General features: G+C 41.2%; 2 protein-coding genes across 6 annotated transcripts in view; both read left to right on the top strand.

The window, feature by feature from the left end:
* Nucleotides 1-11,155, top strand: part of slc44a2 (solute carrier family 44 member 2) — a 26,389-nt gene extending 15,234 nt beyond the window's left edge. For 2 of the 4 annotated variants that reach the window (XM_035178942.2, XM_035178950.2), the window contains exons 13-22: nt 1,846-1,938; nt 2,121-2,205; nt 2,876-3,138; nt 3,518-3,612; nt 4,262-4,365; nt 4,448-4,521; nt 4,617-4,687; nt 4,805-4,893; nt 5,411-5,495; nt 5,775-7,266. In XM_035178942.2, the coding sequence (XP_035034833.1) occupies nt 1,846-1,938; nt 2,121-2,205; nt 2,876-3,138; nt 3,518-3,612; nt 4,262-4,365; nt 4,448-4,521; nt 4,617-4,687; nt 4,805-4,893; nt 5,411-5,495; nt 5,775-6,280 (1,465 nt within the window). In that variant the 3' untranslated portion in view covers nt 6,281-7,266. Of the gene's footprint in view, nt 1-1,845; nt 1,939-2,120; nt 2,206-2,875; nt 3,139-3,517; nt 3,613-4,261; nt 4,366-4,447; nt 4,522-4,616; nt 4,688-4,804; nt 4,894-5,410; nt 5,496-5,774; nt 7,267-8,119; nt 8,936-11,134 lie in introns of those variants that run through there. The other 2 variants (XM_047343643.1, XM_035178959.2) reach the window with 2 other exon arrangements.
* On the top strand, nt 9,252-17,509 carry odad3 (outer dynein arm docking complex subunit 3). Of its 2 annotated transcripts, none has more exons than XM_035178972.2 (13): nt 9,252-9,581; nt 9,819-9,940; nt 10,068-10,145; nt 10,838-11,029; nt 11,164-11,265; nt 12,221-12,346; nt 12,865-12,987; nt 13,250-13,393; nt 13,476-13,636; nt 13,725-13,881; nt 15,168-15,317; nt 17,030-17,117; nt 17,189-17,509. In XM_035178972.2, the coding sequence occupies exons 1-13, from the start codon at nt 9,500-9,502 to the stop codon at nt 17,326-17,328; spliced, it is 1,665 nt and encodes a 554-aa protein (XP_035034863.2). In that variant the 5' UTR covers nt 9,252-9,499; the 3' UTR covers nt 17,329-17,509. The 2 variants fall into 2 exon arrangements, with proteins under 2 accessions (XP_035034863.2, XP_035034872.2); XM_035178981.2 differs by having other exon boundaries at nt 9,257-9,581; nt 17,207-17,509.
* The last annotated feature ends 1,634 nt before the right edge of the window (nt 17,510-19,143 follow it).

The following is a 19,143-nucleotide window of genomic DNA, read 5'->3' on the forward strand; positions in this document are numbered from 1 at the left end:
TTTTGCAGAGATTCTAACCCATTAAAAGATCGGTACACAGCGGGACGGAACTTAGTTCGTCCGCTTGGGTACCGAGTGGTAGAGTCCCCGCAAAGCTGTCTCTGGCGGTGTTTGAGATCTCCTCTGATCGATTAATGCATATATTTTCCTTCCTCTCTCTCTTCTCTCCTAAATCCGCCTGCACGCACGTCCGAACTGCATCCCCGCACTTCACGTCTTATATACATTCTAGAATCTAGATAGTGCGGTCGCATCTCGACGCCATTCGGCGCTTTGAACCACGAGATAGATCAAAGTAACCTTTGTCCTCCATTTCCTTGTGGTCAAACCACATGGTGCACCGCCATTTTGTAACCCGACACCACGTGTACCACTTTGTACGCCATTTTGGATTTCGTAACCCGACACCACGTGTAACTTGTACGCCATTTTTGATTTCGTAACCCGACACCACGTGCACGGCTTTAGACGCCATCTTGTCTCCATCTTCCCCGTACATATACACACACACACCCACCCACACACACACAGACACACAGACACACAGACACACAGACACACGCACACACACATACTCGCCTCCGGGTAGACACATTGGAGGCATTACATATGTGTTACGATTGTAATAGATGCTTGTGGTGTTTTATCTTTGATATAGTGGGTTTGCTGTGATAATAGTCATTGAGTTACATTGATGTCATTATCTTAAATAAATCCCCTTTTATATTTAAAGTACCGGTATTTTTGTGATTCTTTGTGCATATATATATGTGAATACAGCTGGATTATGACTGCCTGTGCTCGAACTTAAAACCTTCACTGTTCATTATATAATCATTAATAGAAAATATTGAGATTTCTAATTGAACTTTTCAGATTATGAGACTGATCTTTATTGACTGATTGTTGGTCCCTGATTCCAGGGTGGTGCCCCGTCTTTGATAAATTATAATTACAACTTTTATTATTCTTAATTGATAATTTTATTGTTTTTCATTAATTATTTCATTATTCTTAATTGATAACTCTATCATTTTTAATTAATTATTTTATTATTTTAATTAAATAATTTTATTTATTTTAATAATCATATTTTATGATTATTGAAAATTAGCCAACATCCAGTCTACCTACTATTGCACAACACATTATAGCTCATTTTGTTTTCCAGCCCATAACTGTATTGTTTGGTGTCACAGATCTCTTCATTCTTGTATCCTGCCACAGGGGGGAGCTAGTTTTAGTAGCACAATTCTGCAGAGAGACGCAGTTAGCAACTGGTGGGTGAGCACAGTAAGTCACTTAACAGCTAAAGAACCAGATATGTCCCTCCACAGACAATGGAGACCAAAACAGAGCTAAAAAGGAGAGGGAATATTCAGAAGCTAGCCAGAAACACAACTTCAAATAAAAGACGCTTTGTGTTCGTTCATGCAGGACACAGAAGTCATACACCCCCACTGTAATCAGCTGACAGACAGTTAATTGTAGTCCAATCTGTCACACACCGATCACAGCCGCAAATATAACTCAATTCCTTGCTTTGGACTCACTCTTTTATAGAGGGCGCAACTGCATTGGGCTTCCCGTTTAGCTTGGCAAGCTGCGTTGCTAATCCAGGTAGCATTTTACAAGTGGAGCCATCGGAGCCAAGGCTAACTTTATTTCCATTTTAACACATTTAAAAAGTTTAATCTCCATGTTGCGTTTAAAGATTGTTCTGCTGACGCCAAACAACACTTTGATTTGTGTTCTTACAGTAGAGAACCACACCTTCACTGTGAGGGAGAGCTAAGCTTCATTTCTTTGTTAAAATAACACTTGGACTGTTGTCTTCTTTTTCAGAGCTGTTGGACACGTGATGTCATCGCTGTTCTACCCACTGCTGACCTTTGCCCTCCTGGCCGTGGTGATCGCCTACTGGGCCATCACTGCTGTGTATCCATTCACTTTTCATGAGAGGATTTAAAGATGATCAAAATAATATTAAGTTTTATTCTCTAATTTCCTTTTATCCATGCTGCAAGTGTCAGGGTAGCATGATAAACAGGTGCAGATCACTGAATTGTGACATTGTCAGGGATGTCCTCCCCTTGTTGTCTCCTTAACAGCTCTGACAGTTTCTTGTCCACCTCTAATGAGCAGGTGTACAAAGTTTTCAACAACTCTGAGTGTGAGTACTCACTAGAGACCTGTGACCCCAAGGTATGTCTCTTTTTTTATGTACTTAATTGTAGGAGTGCCAGAGTTTTGCATTTGCTTGTATAATATTAGTCATACTTGTAGAATTCTTACAATATGTATGTATTTTATGGTGAATAAAAAGGGATATTGCAGAAATATGTATGCACAATAATGACATAGAATAACAACCTTAGCCATAACTCTTCAGGTTTGAATTCTGTCTTATTATTTAGCTGTGATTCATATATTTAATCCAGTTATTCCATCATTTCAAATATTCTAGTTCTTGATTTCTGAGTCTATAGTTTATTCTTTCCAGTCCTTGAATGCTGTTTACATATGTCTTCAAGTTGTTAAGTAAAGGTAGAATAGGGTTTTTACCAGTTCCTCATTATCAGTTTCATAGCCGCAGTTCTCAGTGTCCTGTATCTGTCTATTTCTCATGTGAGTTCAGATAGAGATATACCTAAAATAATACATTTTGTTTCAGGTGCCTGTTTGATTTGGAGTATTTTCATGGTAGAGGTTATGATTACTTGTCAGTAGGTTTTTAAGAATGGGCAGAGTTATTGTGTTGCAGCTCCTCCAGCGGTCTGGAAACTAAACTTCAATTGTATTTTTGTTGCGATAGAGAACCTTGTGCATATCTTCCAATAACCCTGTGGTGCGCTCCTTCTCTCCCTTTCTCCAGACATTCAACATCTCCAACATCTCTGCTCAGTGTCCAGATGCAGAGTGTCTGTTTGCCTTCTACGGCGGAGAGACCCTCTACCACAAGTATCTCATCCTGTTCCAGTTCTACAACATCTTCCTGTTCTTCTGGTGCGCCAACTTCGTGACGGCCCTGGGCCAGGTCACCCTGGCGGGGGCCTTTGCTTCATATTACTGGGCCTTCAAGAAGCCTGGTGATATTCCCGCCTACCCCATCTTCTCCTCACTAGGACGCGCCCTCAGGTTTGAAGATTGATTTGTACGTACATATACAAACTAGAATGGCACTTAGAGAGTGATCAGTTTTCTTTTTTGTAATTTTGCTTCCAAACAAACCAACAAACAAATTGACATGGGTGAAAAGAGAACCTCCTTGGTGGAGGTAATCATACATGTACAGTACAATATATGTAGTTGTGCATTAACCCAGTGAATGTCTAATAATATGAAAATAGCAAGTGCTATTACATATGTTTAGACATTGAAGGGAGCGATCTATGTTGCTATGTGGTTTAGTAACTGTTAGTCAGGTTGTTTCAAGGTGTCACTTTATGTCCTGCCCTGTATCACAGAGAAAGAGTGTCTGATGCCACCTCTGTCCCTGTTTCCTCCTCATGTGTAGATACCACACAGGCTCCCTGGCTTTCGGCTCCCTGATCCTGTCTGTGGTTCAGGTCATCAGGGTCCTTCTGGAGTATCTGGACCAAAAGTTGAAAGGTCAGAAGATTTAACATCATGTTTAGAACATGGCTGCTGACTGACTGCATATCTTTTTATCATTATCCTATATTCAAGAGATTCAGGAGATCTTAATTGTTATTGTACAGAAATGCCTATTAAATAACACACATGACAGAAAGACATTAAAGTAAAGGATTAAGTGTGAAATAGAAGTTATAAGAATATGAAAAAAAGTGACAAATCTTAATTGAGGGGACATTGCACAGATGCAATTGATTGCACAAATAAACACAATAAATATTGCCTATATTAATCAGTAATTATGGTTTTATACATTTAGGTTGTTCTTGTTAAACCGGTTATTCTTCAATCGGGCTATCTGATGCATGCATGTATAAAAACATGAATGGGATTAAAGCAGGTGTTTTTTCATACATGGATTGTAAAATACCTGGACACACTCTTTACGATACATTCTATATGTTACAGTGGCAAACACTGTCTATTATCGTTGGTGTCAATTGCACCTTTTTTAAACTTATACGTGACTTCTGATGTATTTATAGTAACAGAGGTGCAACAGGTTATCAAAGGTGCATAGTACGACCGGATCATAGATCAGTCAGGTTATTCTGTGGTTGTAAACCCATTCCTGCTTTCTATCATAATGTCTCTCATCCCTCAGGTGCTCAGAACAAGTGTGCTAAATTCCTGTTGACCTGCATGAAGTGCTGCTTCTGGTGTCTGGAGAAATGTATCAAGTTCCTCAACAGAAACGCCTACATCATGGTGAGTTCTAATCTCTGGATTCAGCTGCAGGAAAGATGCTGCATCTGGATAGATTTACATTTTTTGATTTTGTTTTCGTAAGGTCGCCATCTATGGGAAGAGTTTCTGTGCTTCAGCTCGAGATGCCTTTTTCCTTCTCATGAGAAACATCCTCAGGTGGGATTACCTTACGTATACATCCGTGCACTATTGAAGCTGTTCTTAGCCTGATTAATTTGCTGCACGCTCATATTCTGCTCATTTCACCTCAGAGTGGCTGTTCTCGACAAAGTGACTGACTTCCTGCTGTTTCTTGGGAAGCTCCTCATTGTTGGCATTGTTGGTAAGGGACTGTGTGTTTTTTTTTTAGACCAAAGGTATCTATTTCTAAACAAGTGGAGAGAGATAGCTGTCTGGCTTTCTTGTTTAAATCCATCTCATTATTATTTTCTCTGCGCAGGGATCTTCTCTTTCTTCTTCTTCTCTGGGAGAATCAAAGCAGTAGAGGATGCGGCTCCATCTCTGAACTACTACTGGGTGCCAATACTGGTATAAAAAAAAAAACTTTTTACTATGTATTTTTATTGCCATTTTTAGACAAACTCCAGAGAATGTCCGGACAATTGGGTGTTGACATTCTCCAGATTAATTCCGCTGTAGAGATCACATGTTTACAGCACATCAACACCAGCGTTAGCCCTCATCACCAAAAACTCTCTCGACATCTTTGTTTGTGTCATATACGTGTGTGAAACCAATTTTCCATCCTGAGATGTCTGTATTCTTTTTGTTTTTTGAATTGTTACACATATTACAAAACGCCATCAACACACCCACTAGCTCACTGTGAATCCTGCGGAGGATCTCCTGCCGTGTGCTCACATGGGCTCAGATGGACATTATCTGGAGTTTTTACTAAGGGGCTGGCAGGAGAAACAGTGAGAGTCCAAATCCTCTCACTCGGACATTTGTGTTCTCACATGCAGCCCCTCTAGGAGTTCAGTGCATGTCTGTAAGCATTCTATGATTTAAACATGTCTTTATGTGTGTGATTTTTTTCACCCAGACAGTGGTAGTGGGATCCTATCTCATCGCCCATGGCTTCTTCAGTGTGTACGCCATGTGTGTGGACACACTCTTCCTTTGCTTCTGTGAGTAACTCTACATTCAGTTGATAGCAAAACCTCCTGCAGATCTTCTCTACTCTTCGTGATTTCAAATACTGACACAACTGTCTCAAACTGAGCTGCTGGTTCTGCTTCTTCTTCCTGCCATGTTTCTGACTTGACTTCTCTTTGTCTCGTTTCCCCCGTTAATTTCACTTTACTTTTATTTCTACACATTCCCTTTATTCCATGTTTTCATTCCCCCCCCCCTAATTTCCATTAACCCAATCAAACACAACAAATGCATCCCCACACACTGAAAAGGTGAGGACCTGGAAAGAAACGATGGCTCGTCTGAGAGACCTTACTTCATGTCCCCCGAGCTGCACGAGATCCTCTCCAAAGTAAAGAAGCCGGAGGAAGATCACGATGGCGTTGAGCAGGCGGATGCCGCGAAGTCCGCAGATGAGGTGAAACTGGAGGAGGAGACGCCTCTTCAGCAACTGCAGGACGGAGAGATCCAACTGACAGAGCAGGTAGTGCTGAAGCAGGACAAAGAAGAGGAGCAACCGCTGAAGTCCAACACTGACGCCGAGGAGCCGAAAGAGGAGAAGAGCGAGGAACTGACCGTTGATCAAGCAGAGGAGGCTGAGAAGAAAGAAGTCGCGGAGATGAAGGAAGAGGCAGAAAAGCAGGAGGTAAAACAGGAAGAAAAGACGGAGGAGGTGACCCCACCAGCTGTGGAGGCTGAGAAAGAGGAGACTGGTGGAAAGGAAGAGGAAAAGGAGGAATCTAAGGAGGGAAATCCTCCCTCTGCACCACAGGAGTAGAAGTCAGCAGTAATGTAAGAGAGGCTTGGTAAACCTCAAAAAGAATGAAAGAACTGTCTTCAACTTTGTGACATGGACCTGATAAATGTGCGGCATACAACAAGCTTAAATGTCAAATGGCCTTTCTCTGTGAGCGGCTTGACGTCCGGCCGGAGGAGGTTTGTGTTGGTCGTGTGAAGCAGGTGAAAAAAGCCCAGTGCATCTCTGTAGCTTGAAAAAAAAAAAAACGCTCTGTTGTGTTGGTTTTAGAACAGTGTTGGTTTTTATATTGTGACGATGTGTAAAACATTGTGAGTGCTGAACCTGTGCCTGATTACTGTCACTGATGTCTGTCGTCTTAATCCTGTTATAATGAATGCAATACAGAGTCACACTAGTACAGTCAGAACAAACACTTCTCCACTGATGGTGAATCTCTTTCACTGTTTACAATAAAACCAGCTGACGCCAAAACCTTACAGACACATTTGATATACTGTATGAATATTGGATCTTTTTTTTCTTATGGAACTTGTGTATATATACAGTAGCGTTTGCCTATGGTGTATTTATTGGCTTCAGTCTTGTAGAGATCCTCGCCAAGACGGGATCCCATGTATTGTATTGCCACCTACTTGCCTTGGTATGTCTTGGACTGGCATTAAGTGCTGTTGCTGCGTTGCCGTGACGACGCAGCCCTCACAACCTCTCAGACTCTGTGGAACCCAGCGCCCCCTGTTGTTTACTGACCATAACTACCTGGCTCTTTCCCTATCCTCTGTCTCTCTCTCTCTCTCTCTTTCTCTTTCTCTCTCTTTAAGTGCTGCATGGTGTTGACATGACCTCCTGAATGCTCTTAACTAACATCGTAAGCCTCTGTATGCTTTTGTACCTTTTTCTCTTGATTGTCACCTTGTGAAAGATGTAAGTTGATTTTCCACTAAAATGAATGCTGACATTCCATATTTATTGGCTGTGAATCTTGATTAAAGGTGATTGTATTATAATCATAGTGGTTCTGTTATGGGTAAATATGTGTGTGTCAAGGCGAGTTGGTGTTTGGAAGCAGTTGAGTTCAGACCTTGGTATTGACGTCCATCCTGAGTGTCCCGATCAACCTGTTTGTGGCCACAATATGACCACTACTCAACACTGATCACCACACAAGGATTAATGCTTTCCTTAAATATTTGCACACATTCATTCATTCAGTCCCTCCTGGCTCCGCACACATACTCTCTCTCTCAGTGACATCACACACATCTGTATATATACAATGAGCTAAAACAACATCCATTGGTCTTCATGAACACAAATGACATACGTGACCAATTGCAAATAGAGCTGGGAAGTGAGCTCCGATAACAAATGGTCACAGGAGACACATTGAGGACACATTATCAATGTCAGGTGTGAACAGAGGAACTAAACACCGCCACGTGTGATTGGATCTCTCAGGACGTACGTCAATACCAGGTCTGAACAGGACCTACGTGTCCAACAAAATCAGACAGGACTGGCTTTGTCTTAATGGCACTACAAGAATCCTGACACCAGAAGTACAACTGTGCAAAACAGTGTCTGAGTGTCTTCTGTGGCCGTTACAGTGCCTGAGCTTTCACAAAACAAAATAAACTTTATCTTATCTTTGTAACAGAAATAATCTAAGCTTCTGGGAACTTGGAGCATTATTTCATATTATTTAAAGACTAACCAAAAATCACACGATTAGTTTCTTTAACAGCTTGAAGACAAAACTGATTGTATATAGACAATGTATATATGCAAGCATGGGTAATTGATAGTCTTTGCATGCTGTTGGGAAAATGTTCCTCATCCTCCTCTGTCCGCATGTCACAGTGGAGGACATGGAGCGCAATGATGGATCAGCAGAGAGGCCGTATTTCATGTCGCAGAACCTGCTCAGCCTCCTGAAGAAGTCCAACGAGGAGTCGAAGTCTGTAGATTAAGTCATAGCTGTGTGTGTGTGTGTGTGTGTCTGTGTCTGTGTCTGTATGAACAATAGGAGGAAGTGCCATTTTCTGTGCTACAGAACGTAGGTACAGAATTTACGTGTTTTGCTTTCAAATGAGATTCATTTATTAATTCTGTACATTTCTGTTCCTTTGTTATGTTCTTACGAAGTCTTCCTTGTCTCCTTGTACCTGCTAAACAAGTGTGATTTTATCACAGAAGGAATTTGGGAGTTTGCGTTACATATGATATGTCAATTTAAATAAGTTTGCCTGAAAAAACTCATGTCTTAAATTTTGGTATTTTTTATTTCTGTGTGTATTCTGTTTTATATATGTTTTAGTGACGTCTCCAGTTTGTTGCAGGTTCAACCTGCTGATGCCTGAGTAAAGTTATGCTTTATCAAATTAACTAAGCATATTGCACTACTCAAAATTAACTCACCAAAGCAGAGTTGCCAAACAGCAGGTAATTTAAAGTTTAGTATAAAGCCGTAAGAGATTACAGATGACGCAAGGTGTTTTACGGTTCTTAATTTTAATGCTTGTGTTCTATTTTGTTTATTATCTCCACTGAACATAAACATATCCATAGTTAATATGCAAATGTTTAGTTTGTAAAGGTTTTGCACTGCCTCCCGTTTTGCTGTAAACTAATAAAGGTCTGTGTTGCCATGCCGGTGTTGAAAAAGAGAAAGAAAAAGAGTTAATTGCTTCTAAGGTAAAATAACACATGAAATCATGCACTGTTTTTAACATTGTTGCCTAACCCTGGGAAAAATAATAACTATACATGAAGCAGAGTTTGAATATAAGAGTATTTAGATCACTTTATGCGTCCGCTCCAGCGACAGCCAGTGGCCAGAGGTGCTTTCTTTTTTGTTCTTTTAGGCTCTATCTTCCTACTTTTGGTCAGGCCTTTATGTGTTTATATGTATGAACATAATATTTTACTGTAGAGTAGCATACCTGGTATTTTTTTACATTAAATTATATGATATAAAAAGTTTAGTGCTGAAACTAAATAATAAACAAGAGTCTCAACATAGTCCTATATACAGTAAATACATGATTTTGAATGAAAAGCGATTAAAGTCAGTGCTGTGACAGTAAATGAGATTAAAGGTCCAGTTTTTATGTTTTCACTAATGGCTCCACTTTCAAACTCTGAGCCTCACGTTGGTGTTGACAGGTTGCTAGGCAACACTGTGTCCAGGTCAGGCTAACTGGACATGCTAGTTTAGCGAGGGAACGAGCAGTAAGAGACATGATGTCTTTCAGTGGGGACACTCTGAAACCTCCGCTGCTTGAGCACATAGCGGAGATGCAGCGTAAAATACAACTACTGGGTAAGTTGGTGTTTTTTAGTCTGAGCATTGATATTAGCTGATGATAAAGCACGTGCCACAGTTAGCTAGCTAGTGGTTAGCTTGATTTAGCCACATGATTAACACGTGACTGTGTGAGTAGCCACTGTAAACATGTCGCTGAACCAAAGAGAATAACACTTAGTTAAAAGCTGTAAATTAATAATGAGACGTCCATGTCCGTGTGCTGCTGGTGTAATGACTGATTATGTCCACTAGAGCGCGACAGAAGCGCTTTCTATGAGAGCTCTCAGTCCAGCATCAAGGAGAACACGGAGAACATCCGGGAGCTGAGGCAGGACAACAAGAGGCTGTACAGGAAACTGGCCGAGGTTCACACAGTGAGTGAACTGACTGAGGTTCATCTGTCAGCTCTGCTTCGTTCTGTCCTCAGTGATCACCATCAGAACACAGTAGAGCTGTGACACCTCACTTGGCACTAACACTGGGCTGTTTTGCCTCCTGCAGGGTGATGACCATGTCATTAAAGAGGCCTTTCACAGCAGAGGCATGGAGAAGAGCGCCTACCGCAACATGTCAGGCAAGGTGAGAGGAAACACAGGGTTCTCCCACATCCTGGAAAACCCTGCACAGTGATGGGAACAACCTGGACATGTATTTATTTACTGTATTTTAACCCCTTCTGTAAATCGCCTCTGTAAACTTCAGTATGTGTTTTGTTTGAGATGAAGCTCACGCTTGGTAAGAAGCTGTGCAGAATGAAAGCTGGTCTCTCTCCTACTGAGAGTGCATACAATATTACTTGTTGAAACAACAACAGTTTACCTTATAGTGTGGTTTCCTTCATTTTGAAATTGTTATAGAGGTTATAGAAGTCATTTTTTGGTCCAAGTTTGAAGTTCACATCAGGGACCTGCAGTGTTTTTAGAGCAACTGACACATTTCAAGTGAGTATTCAAGCAATTCAAGACACAATGTATAGAATATGAATAGAATAGAATAGAAATGGGGTTCAATGTGTCAATATTATAAATATATCAGATTTTATGACCATTTTTGACCAATTGTTGTCCTGAAAAGTGTGGCAACCTTGAAGCAGAATAAATATGACTGGGTTGTTTTTGTTTTATATTTGTCCTAACTGTCCATGCATCTTTAGCTTTGTTACAACACAATTTAAAATCCATTATATCCTCAGACAAGATCTCTCTCCCTCTCCCTGCCTGTAGTCCAGCCTCGGCTCACTATCACTTTTCTTTTTACTGCCTCTTCCTCAGGCCGCTGTGACAACAGTAGAACAGAGCATGTTGACTAAGAAGAAGCGTCTCAATGCCCTCAAACACACCACCCAGACCTACCAGCAGCGCCTTGAAGAGCTGAGGGTGGATCAGCAGAGACTGAAACCTGAGGGCAGCCGTGGAGCACAGTCCGCTGATGTTCGCACCCGGAAGAAAGAGGAAGATGCCATGGTACTTAGCCCTCAAACTCATGTAGAGATGTGCAAAACATGAAAGTGCTAATTTAATTTCTTCCTGTTGACAGATGAGTCCAATCAGAGAAAATTTTAAATGTTTTGTGTGTGTGTGTGTGTGTGTTTTCTCAGAACCTGCGGGCACTGGAGAACAGTCTGGAGAAGACAAAGTTTAAGTGCAAGGAAGCTGACAACATCACGACTAACTATCTGAAACTCAAAGGTCACCTGCAGGTTTGTCAAACATTCATATTTTTAGCTTTAAAATAATGTTTTGCGCCACAACTCACACTTACTTGCTAGAAATGTTGCTGTAGTATGTGTTGACACCAGGGGGCGGCTGTGGCTCAGGAGGAATACAGACAGGGTTGTACACTAATCAGAAGGCCGGCACCTCCAGTCTGCATTCTGAAGGACAAGATAATGAACTCCATATTGCCCCTTGATCGCAGTGTCGACAGTGTCAGATAGAGGCGCTGCGTATAGAATAGCTGTATGAATGTGTGCGTGAATGGGTGAATGCAACTTGTAACACTTTGAGTAGTTGACTGGAAAAGTGTTGTACAAATACAAACCATTTACCAGTGTTTCCCCCAGTGATTTGTGTCTGTTACCTATAGGAGAGATTATTTAGCTATTTACGTAGCCATTTTAACTGTAGGCACAACACGTTAATTGTGCAAATATGGTAACAGTGCATTAACTTTCAGAGGATGAGAGTGAAAGCACACAGTCTGCTTATGACCTCATTGAGGTATTATTCACAGAAGCAGTGGTTGCTTGGTGTTGTGCTGCAGTGCTCGGCACGGTGTTGGTCTGTGTCATGTGTCTGTGATATCGAGTGAGATGTGAGACTTTCAAAGGGCGTCTTGTCCCAAACTCACTTTACCTCTGCACTTACCTTGACTTCTGGTATTCAAGAAAATATAGTCTCCCGAAACTTGTTTCTTCAATACTTTCCAACCTGCACCATATTCACACTTCGATGTCTCATGTGCATTTTAATTTAAATTTTAATATGTGTATAACTTAGGCTTTAATAGACAATGTAACAATAAGCCAGTAATAAGGAGCAAACAGGTCAAGTATTTGACTTTTCTCATATATTTTTCTCCTCTCGTTCCCTTTTCACATATTCCCTCTTTATTTTTTCTGTCCCTCACTTGTGTCCCCACTCTCACCAACTCAGGACGAGAGTCTGACTTTCCAGGGCCAGTTGGACAGTCTGGAGGCAGAAATCCTGAGGCACAGGAAGGAGCTTCACAGCCTGCAGGTCTTGAACAACGACGCCCAGCTCTCTAAAGAAGCTGCTAAGGTGACCTCCTCACAGAGGGATGATTCCCTCACCACCACTGTCATCAACACTGATATCCATGAAGTTATATGAGTGCGGTTGCTACAAGGGCTTTTGCAGTGTTTCTTGCCTCCAGGCAGCAGGATTACTCAAAAATGGATAAACCAATTTCCAAAAAATTGAGGGGTGGGGTATGACCCAATAAATAAACCATTAAAATTTGTAGTGGATCTGGATGAATTCACTCGCTTTAACATGGTGAGATAGGGCGTAATGGTGTGTGCTCTCCAAGCACCCTTCCATTCACCTGTGACCTTTTCAGTTTGATTAAAACAACTTAAGATTTCACCCACATGAGAAATTCCTAATCACTGCACATTCTGCAAACCATCTTGCCCCAAAACGACAACTTCTCTCTCTGCTCATGGTGGGTGAAGGTGCAGTGTTTGTTCTCGCAGCCTCCTACATCCTCATCACTAATGCACTGCTGTCCCAATCTGTTGGTTTTCGTTTCTCCTTCCCTCCCTTCTTTGTGGTAGGCTGAGTTACAGCAGCTGGAGGAACTGCTTTGCAAGGAACGCAAAGAGAGAGAGCGTATTATCGCCAGCTACAGGAAAAAAGTTGAGGAGCACAAGGCCCAGGCTGAAAAAGTCGATAGAAGGGTAAGATACACGTGGTGGAACATATTGCACAGGATGTACAATTTAGGAATATTATTCTAGTGTCTTGTGTGTTTTATTTAGATTTTGTTCCCTTCTTCCATCTTTTGATCAAAAACTTCATCGCTGGCCATGTAATTAAACATGTAACACTTTATCTTTGCTAAACAAAATGTGATTTGCTTCATAACAGCGACATTGTCTTTGGTGAAAATGAGTAATTTACATTTACCCTGGTGGTAAACTTTGCTCCCTGCACACCCAGAGAACAGCTATGCAGCCAGATGAACTGAGCAGTGAGGCCCACCGCAGCACCACCAGGATGGCAGCTGAAGAGGAGAGGGTCATCTCCACTTTTGAGGAGGCCTTCCAACGCATCAAGGAGGCCACTGGAGTCACAAACATACAGGTGTGGATGTGAACAGAAAAATGATCGCTATTTCTGCTGTGCAATAATTCATAATTTCATACTGGTTTTTCTCTGTGTGTAGGAGATAGTGAAGCGCTTTATCTCGCAAAAGGAGACACAACAACATCTGGAGAAGCTGAAGGGAGAGAATGAGAAAGTCCTGCTGCAGCTGAAGGAGCAAAAGGAGCTGCTGAACCAACAGTTTCAGGATATGAAATATTCTGGAGAGGCTAAACTCTCTGGGTGAGACAACGAAACAGTAGGAGAGGAGACAAAGGTCTTTGTGTGTGTGGCTGTGTGATGCTTATGTCTTCATCTGCTGCTTGTATAGTGACCAACAGATGCTGGAGGAGTGCGAGCAGCAGCTGCAGGCTCAGCAGCAGAGGTGCAGAGCAGCTAAAGAGAGACTGGATTGGCTTGTTAAAACGCTCAGTACCATCCGAGCCGGAGTGGAGCACCTGGCAGACAAACTTCAACACATCACACTGGTAAATATCATCTTAACAGCATTGACCACATTCATTTCTTTTTCCCCCCCCCATACATCTTATTTATGAAATATTTTACTTTTTTACAACAAACAAACAAACAAGACGAAGCAAAACACAGACTTACTGCCTGATCACAGAAAAAATACACCTATCTATGCATGTCCAGAAGTGGGTTGAGCATCAGAAATACAGTCTAGACCAAGCGAGGTTGAGGAAGGACCAAAATGAAGGCCAGAAACGCACAACACAAGACAATCCAGTAAAAAGCAAAAACACAGTATACACACAGTTCTCAGACTGTCTATTCATGCAAATATGCTCAATAAAAGGTCCCCAACTCTTTAGAAACTTGGGGCAGGAGCCTAACAGAGTGTAACGAATTTCAAGATATAAGCAAATAAATTGTGATATTAAGACGTTTTAAAAATAAAGAGAGCAGGTTTCCACTCTCACAGAATAACCCTTTGAGCTATGATCTTCCAATCTGTGCGAGCAACAGGGCGAATCAAACATTCGCCTTCTGTAGCGGGGCGAATCGCAGCATGGCTTCGCGTGGAGTTCAGCTGTGGTCCTCAACCCGTGATATTTGCTTTGCTGTCATGCATGTGTGACCATGCCCACACAGACATAGAAGGAAATGACTACATTCATTTCTTGACTTGACTTCTCCCCCTGGATTCCACCTGGATTGTGCTTTGCTTTGATGTTTAAGATGCAGGATCCCAGCTTCAGTCGCATCCTGGATTGTTGTGGCAGCTGCTTATGTGATAATCACAACTAGCTTGTCTAGATATACACTGTGTCTGTCCACATATTTTACTGACCTTCGACCATACATATCTCTATCTTTACAATTTGCATTGATGTTCTGCCTTCCATGCCCTCTCTCTCTCCCTTCATCTCTATCAGACATTTTACTTTGTATAAATGCAAAACATTTATACACCTCTCCATTTATCTTAGACACTCTCTTTTCTCATAAATGTTATAAATATTGTTGTTTTGTGGGTGTGCTCTGATACAAACAAAACATATATTGTACTTCTAGGCATCCTGGGAGAGGGATCCCTCACTTGTGACTCTCTCTGACGTTTCTTGGTTCTTTTTCCCTGATAAAAGCATTTTTTCTGTAGTTTTTCCTCACTCTAGTCAAGGGTTTTAGACAGAGGATAATACACCTTGGAAAGATTGTTGTAATTTGGGGATTTTTATGTATTTATTTCCCATATGTTAATGATTTTGGTTTTACCTCTTTTCTCTTGAATTTCTGGTGATCTCTCTAGGGCGAGGACCAAGCGGCGGAGGCGTCTCCACACTCAGATGAGTATGTGTTGTTGCTGATGACCCAGTGCGATCGGAAGCTGAACTTCCTTCAGGACGACCTCCAAGGAAAAGATCTCACCGGTATTATGAAGGAGATGGAGGAAGAGGAGGTGAGACGAAGCTCAACAAACTGTCAGGCACCATCAGTGGTTTAAAATACAGCTTCAGGTGCTGAGACTGGGTTGTTCACTTTTCACAGGTAGTTGGTGAAAACGTACCCAGAAGGTTTTTACACAGATTTACAGGTATGCAGGAAGTACATGGGCAGGTCCAAAGATGAGTCACACTGAACATACCTTTCTCATTAACACAGAATGTTGGCACACATTAGCGTTACACGTGACGCCCAACTGAACGATCATGTGATCAACATGTCACCTGTCACTAATACATGTCTCTACAACCAATGATATTGAAGCTTTTTGAGAATGTCATAAAAACACTAGTTTGTGTCAAAGAATTTTTTAGAAAAGGACCTGATGTTTGAGGAATGAGTTCTCTGGGAGGACATGAGAATGATTAAATGAACAATGGTTGTTGGTTGGTTATCGAATGTCTTGAATGTGATGGCATGAGGCTGTTTCAACTTCCTGAGTCAGCTCCATCAGACCTATGGCAAACTGCTGCTGCTATAACTACAGCAGCTTGGAAGATCTTCATCTCCTGGTGGACAGGTGGACATTTTTGAAAAACTGGATTTAGTAAAATCTGGTTTATGTCTAAATGGTTTATTCATCCAGCCTTTTCTGCCTCTTACTGAAGTAGAGATTTATTTTAATCAATTACAGTATATAACTAGAATGACACTTAGTAGAGCACAGACCTTCGCAAAAGACTAACAGTCCCCTTCAATTCAATCAAACGGCCCCAAGCTTCACACACTCATAGGTATTAGTCCCCTAAATGAAAAGAAATCCTCCTTCCACCAAGTTTTGTAGAAATCCATTCAGTTGATCTTGTGTAATCTTGCCTACAAACCAACCAACTAACTTGAATATTTCTAGGGCATATTGGTTTGACTGGTCTTCCATTTTACAGTCATACCTTTTCTGTAGGTATTAATCAGCTAGTGACCCAAAGAAAGCCCTAGCTTGAATTTCCAACAGTAAATTCAGTTTTGACAAAGGGCGCGTTGGGACAACATGACACAGTGTGACACATGAACACAGCATGGCTGAGCATGTATGCAGGCCTGCTGCTGTTCTTTCAAGTCTTATCTGAATGGAAAGGCAACCTGATGTGTTTGTTCTTGATTATTAACACTCGGCAGCACCTTCACTGTTTGAGAACAGGGGATATCAGCGCGTACCATAGGAAACATGCAACAGTCTCGTGACATTGACTGTTTTACGCTCAGGTCCGTTTTTAAGACGGTGTAATCTGTAGAACTGACGTAAACTCTGAGCTGATAATTTGAAAATCAGCCCAGCTCTGTTTGCTTGACTGCTACTGTTGAGTGTGGCTCAGCTGTCCAGGTTTGAATTAAGCAGATTTAGTTGCCATTGACAGATCCAAGTTTATAAATCATTTTTCAAATTAAGCTTGCATGTTTCCCATGTACGCAGCTAAATGTAGTCCTTCCTCGTGAATGAGAAAATCTGAAATTAAGTTCATAAAGGTCTAAAAATCTATTCACCAAAAATGAACCTATAAATGTTGATATCGGCAAATCAAACAACCGCAGTGTGGCATTTCTAATCGTAAATAGATATTAATCATTGAAATATCACATCAAGAAAGGAAGAAAATACTGGTATGTCGCTGGTGACAGTTATTGATCAATGACTTTGTGCACCGTGTGTCTGTGTGTTGCTCTGAGCAGTTCCACGTCAGGATTGAAGGGAAACTACCGGCTTACAACACCCGAGTCAAGCTCCCTGAGGACCAAAGACTTGACCTCTTCAATGACGGTGAGTCGGGAGCCACACACACACACACACACACACACACGCTGTCTAAATCTTTCGCTTTTTTAAAACAGTCACTGTTTGTGTCTCAGAGGAGGAGAGTGAAGAGGACGAAGCTGACATCATCTCACGTGAGGCGCTGAAGCGTCAGTCTCAGCTGATCATTGACGCCAAGTCCAAGAAGAAGCCCTGGAAGAATAAGGGAAAGTTATGATCCAACAGCACAACCTCGAGACTCCAGAAAAACAAGTGTGCTGAACCAAAAAAACATTTAAGTGAATAAAGAGCTAAAATTCAGCACATTTGCCATTACTATTTTTTATCATTTAATGTTCCAGTCGTCCGTTGCTACAAAGATTGTTACATTTCAAATAAATTTTGACTGAAAACACAAATGTATTTTAAGACTTCTTTGAAAGATGAGCCCAATTTAACAGCTCGTAGATATTTGTTTTGTAGAGATCGAGCCGTTGAAGCTGGCTACTTGTTGTATAAGTGGATTTATTGTGACAACAGTAATGTTCTCTGTCAGGTGTCACTGTTGTACCAACACCTTTCACGTCACCTTTTTTTTTCAAGGCGGAGAATTCCACCCTGCAGCCCCACAGAAGTAAAACCAATCCCGATATGCTTCCACTTATTTTGAATAGCTCCTGTTATTAAGTAACCTGTGCCCAAAGGTATTTTCTGCTATTGTCCTGATTGAAACCTTTTCATTGTGCGCATCATAGGTTTTAATTTACAGACATGATGCACCGTGGCCCTAAGTGTGCTGAAAACCAACACCTGTGACGAATGCAGCCTTTGTTCATGGGTGAATCACAGCAAAGCTAAAGACGCTCATGCTTTGTTCTGTTGTAAGACATGATAGAAAGCTGCTGAACCCTCCTGTGTTTGCGACACACATAGTGCAGCGTCAACACCTGAACTATGTCTGCTATGTTCTGCATGTCAGGAATTGGTTCTGCCTCTCTGCTCAAATGCTCTGCGGTTAAGAAGGATCGTCCGGTTCTGAGACTGATCTACTGGCAGAACTTCATATTTGCATACCTGCGCATTAGAGGTTAACTCCAACGTACTGTGATGATCTCTCTCCCTGTTATTGTCTGACATCACACAGATTGTTACCATGGCCGCAGCGGCTGAATGGTTTACAGAATGCAACCAGGCTCTCGGCAGCAAACGGAAAGCTGATCGACAGGAGCACAGGAAGTGACTATTCTGAAGCCAATCTTTCTGCAATTATTCAATCAGTGGTTAACCGTTGACTGCTTTATTATTTTCTATGTATACTTAAGTAATCAAATGTCTATATACACATACACTCTGATGCTGACCCCCAAGCGCTGGACCAGTCTCCCATTAACCTGTCAGGTCTTTGCCCACCATCCAACATCTAAATTAAAATTTTATTTAAATTCAGCCTGATTTTGTCTCATGGTTCTGTGAGTGTCTATTTTTATTTTGTTCATTTCTAATTTCTTTTCCCCTCATCTTCCCTAAACAGATAAATGTGTATGAGATGTAAATATATTTTCACTTTTGTCTCAATTCTTTACTTCTACAGGCTAATTTTACTGTATTTATTACACTCATCTGTATTTCTCTTTTTATGTCTGTTTGTATATATGCCTGAATTATTGAACTGTCTTTGCCATGTGCCTTTTAAACCCATCTTATCACAGCATCTGCTCTGCTTTGTAGCTACAGATATATTTCCTGTTTGAGACAAAAGACGACACAAATCCAGAGACAGGATCAGGCTCAAAATCTTGGTCTTTAACATAAAAAGTACAATAACACACATAATATAACATACGCTGAACACAACGGGAACAAAACTGAGGCAGAGACACATGAGGAGATCAAAACTCCAATGTCTATTTCATTGTGTTTGTCTCCTGCATAATTGTTTATCTTTGTACTTCTTTTCCTTTTTTATACTTATATTACTCTCATTTGCCATGATTGTAAATAAATCGCGCTGGAGAATCCAAATTCAGGAACCAGGTTCAGGTGAAAAATAACA

The sequence above is a fragment of the Hippoglossus stenolepis genome, chromosome 2 (assembly GCF_022539355.2).
Source record: "Hippoglossus stenolepis isolate QCI-W04-F060 chromosome 2, HSTE1.2, whole genome shotgun sequence".
Lineage (NCBI taxonomy): Eukaryota > Metazoa > Chordata > Actinopteri > Pleuronectiformes > Pleuronectidae > Hippoglossus > Hippoglossus stenolepis.

Excerpts from the sequence above, each read along its gene's own strand:
- odad3 (XM_035178972.2), top strand. The coding sequence starts at position 9,500 with ATGATGTCTTTCAGTGGGGACACTCTGAAACCTCCGCTGCTTGAGCAC. Across the intron at positions 9,582-9,818 it reads GCGTAAAATACAACTACTGG|AGCGCGACAGAAGCGCTTTC; the intron begins GTAAGTTGGTGT and ends TATGTCCACTAG. Across the intron at positions 17,118-17,188 it reads ACTTGACCTCTTCAATGACG|TCACTGTTTGTGTCTCAGAG; the intron begins GTGAGTCGGGAG and ends TTTTTAAAACAG.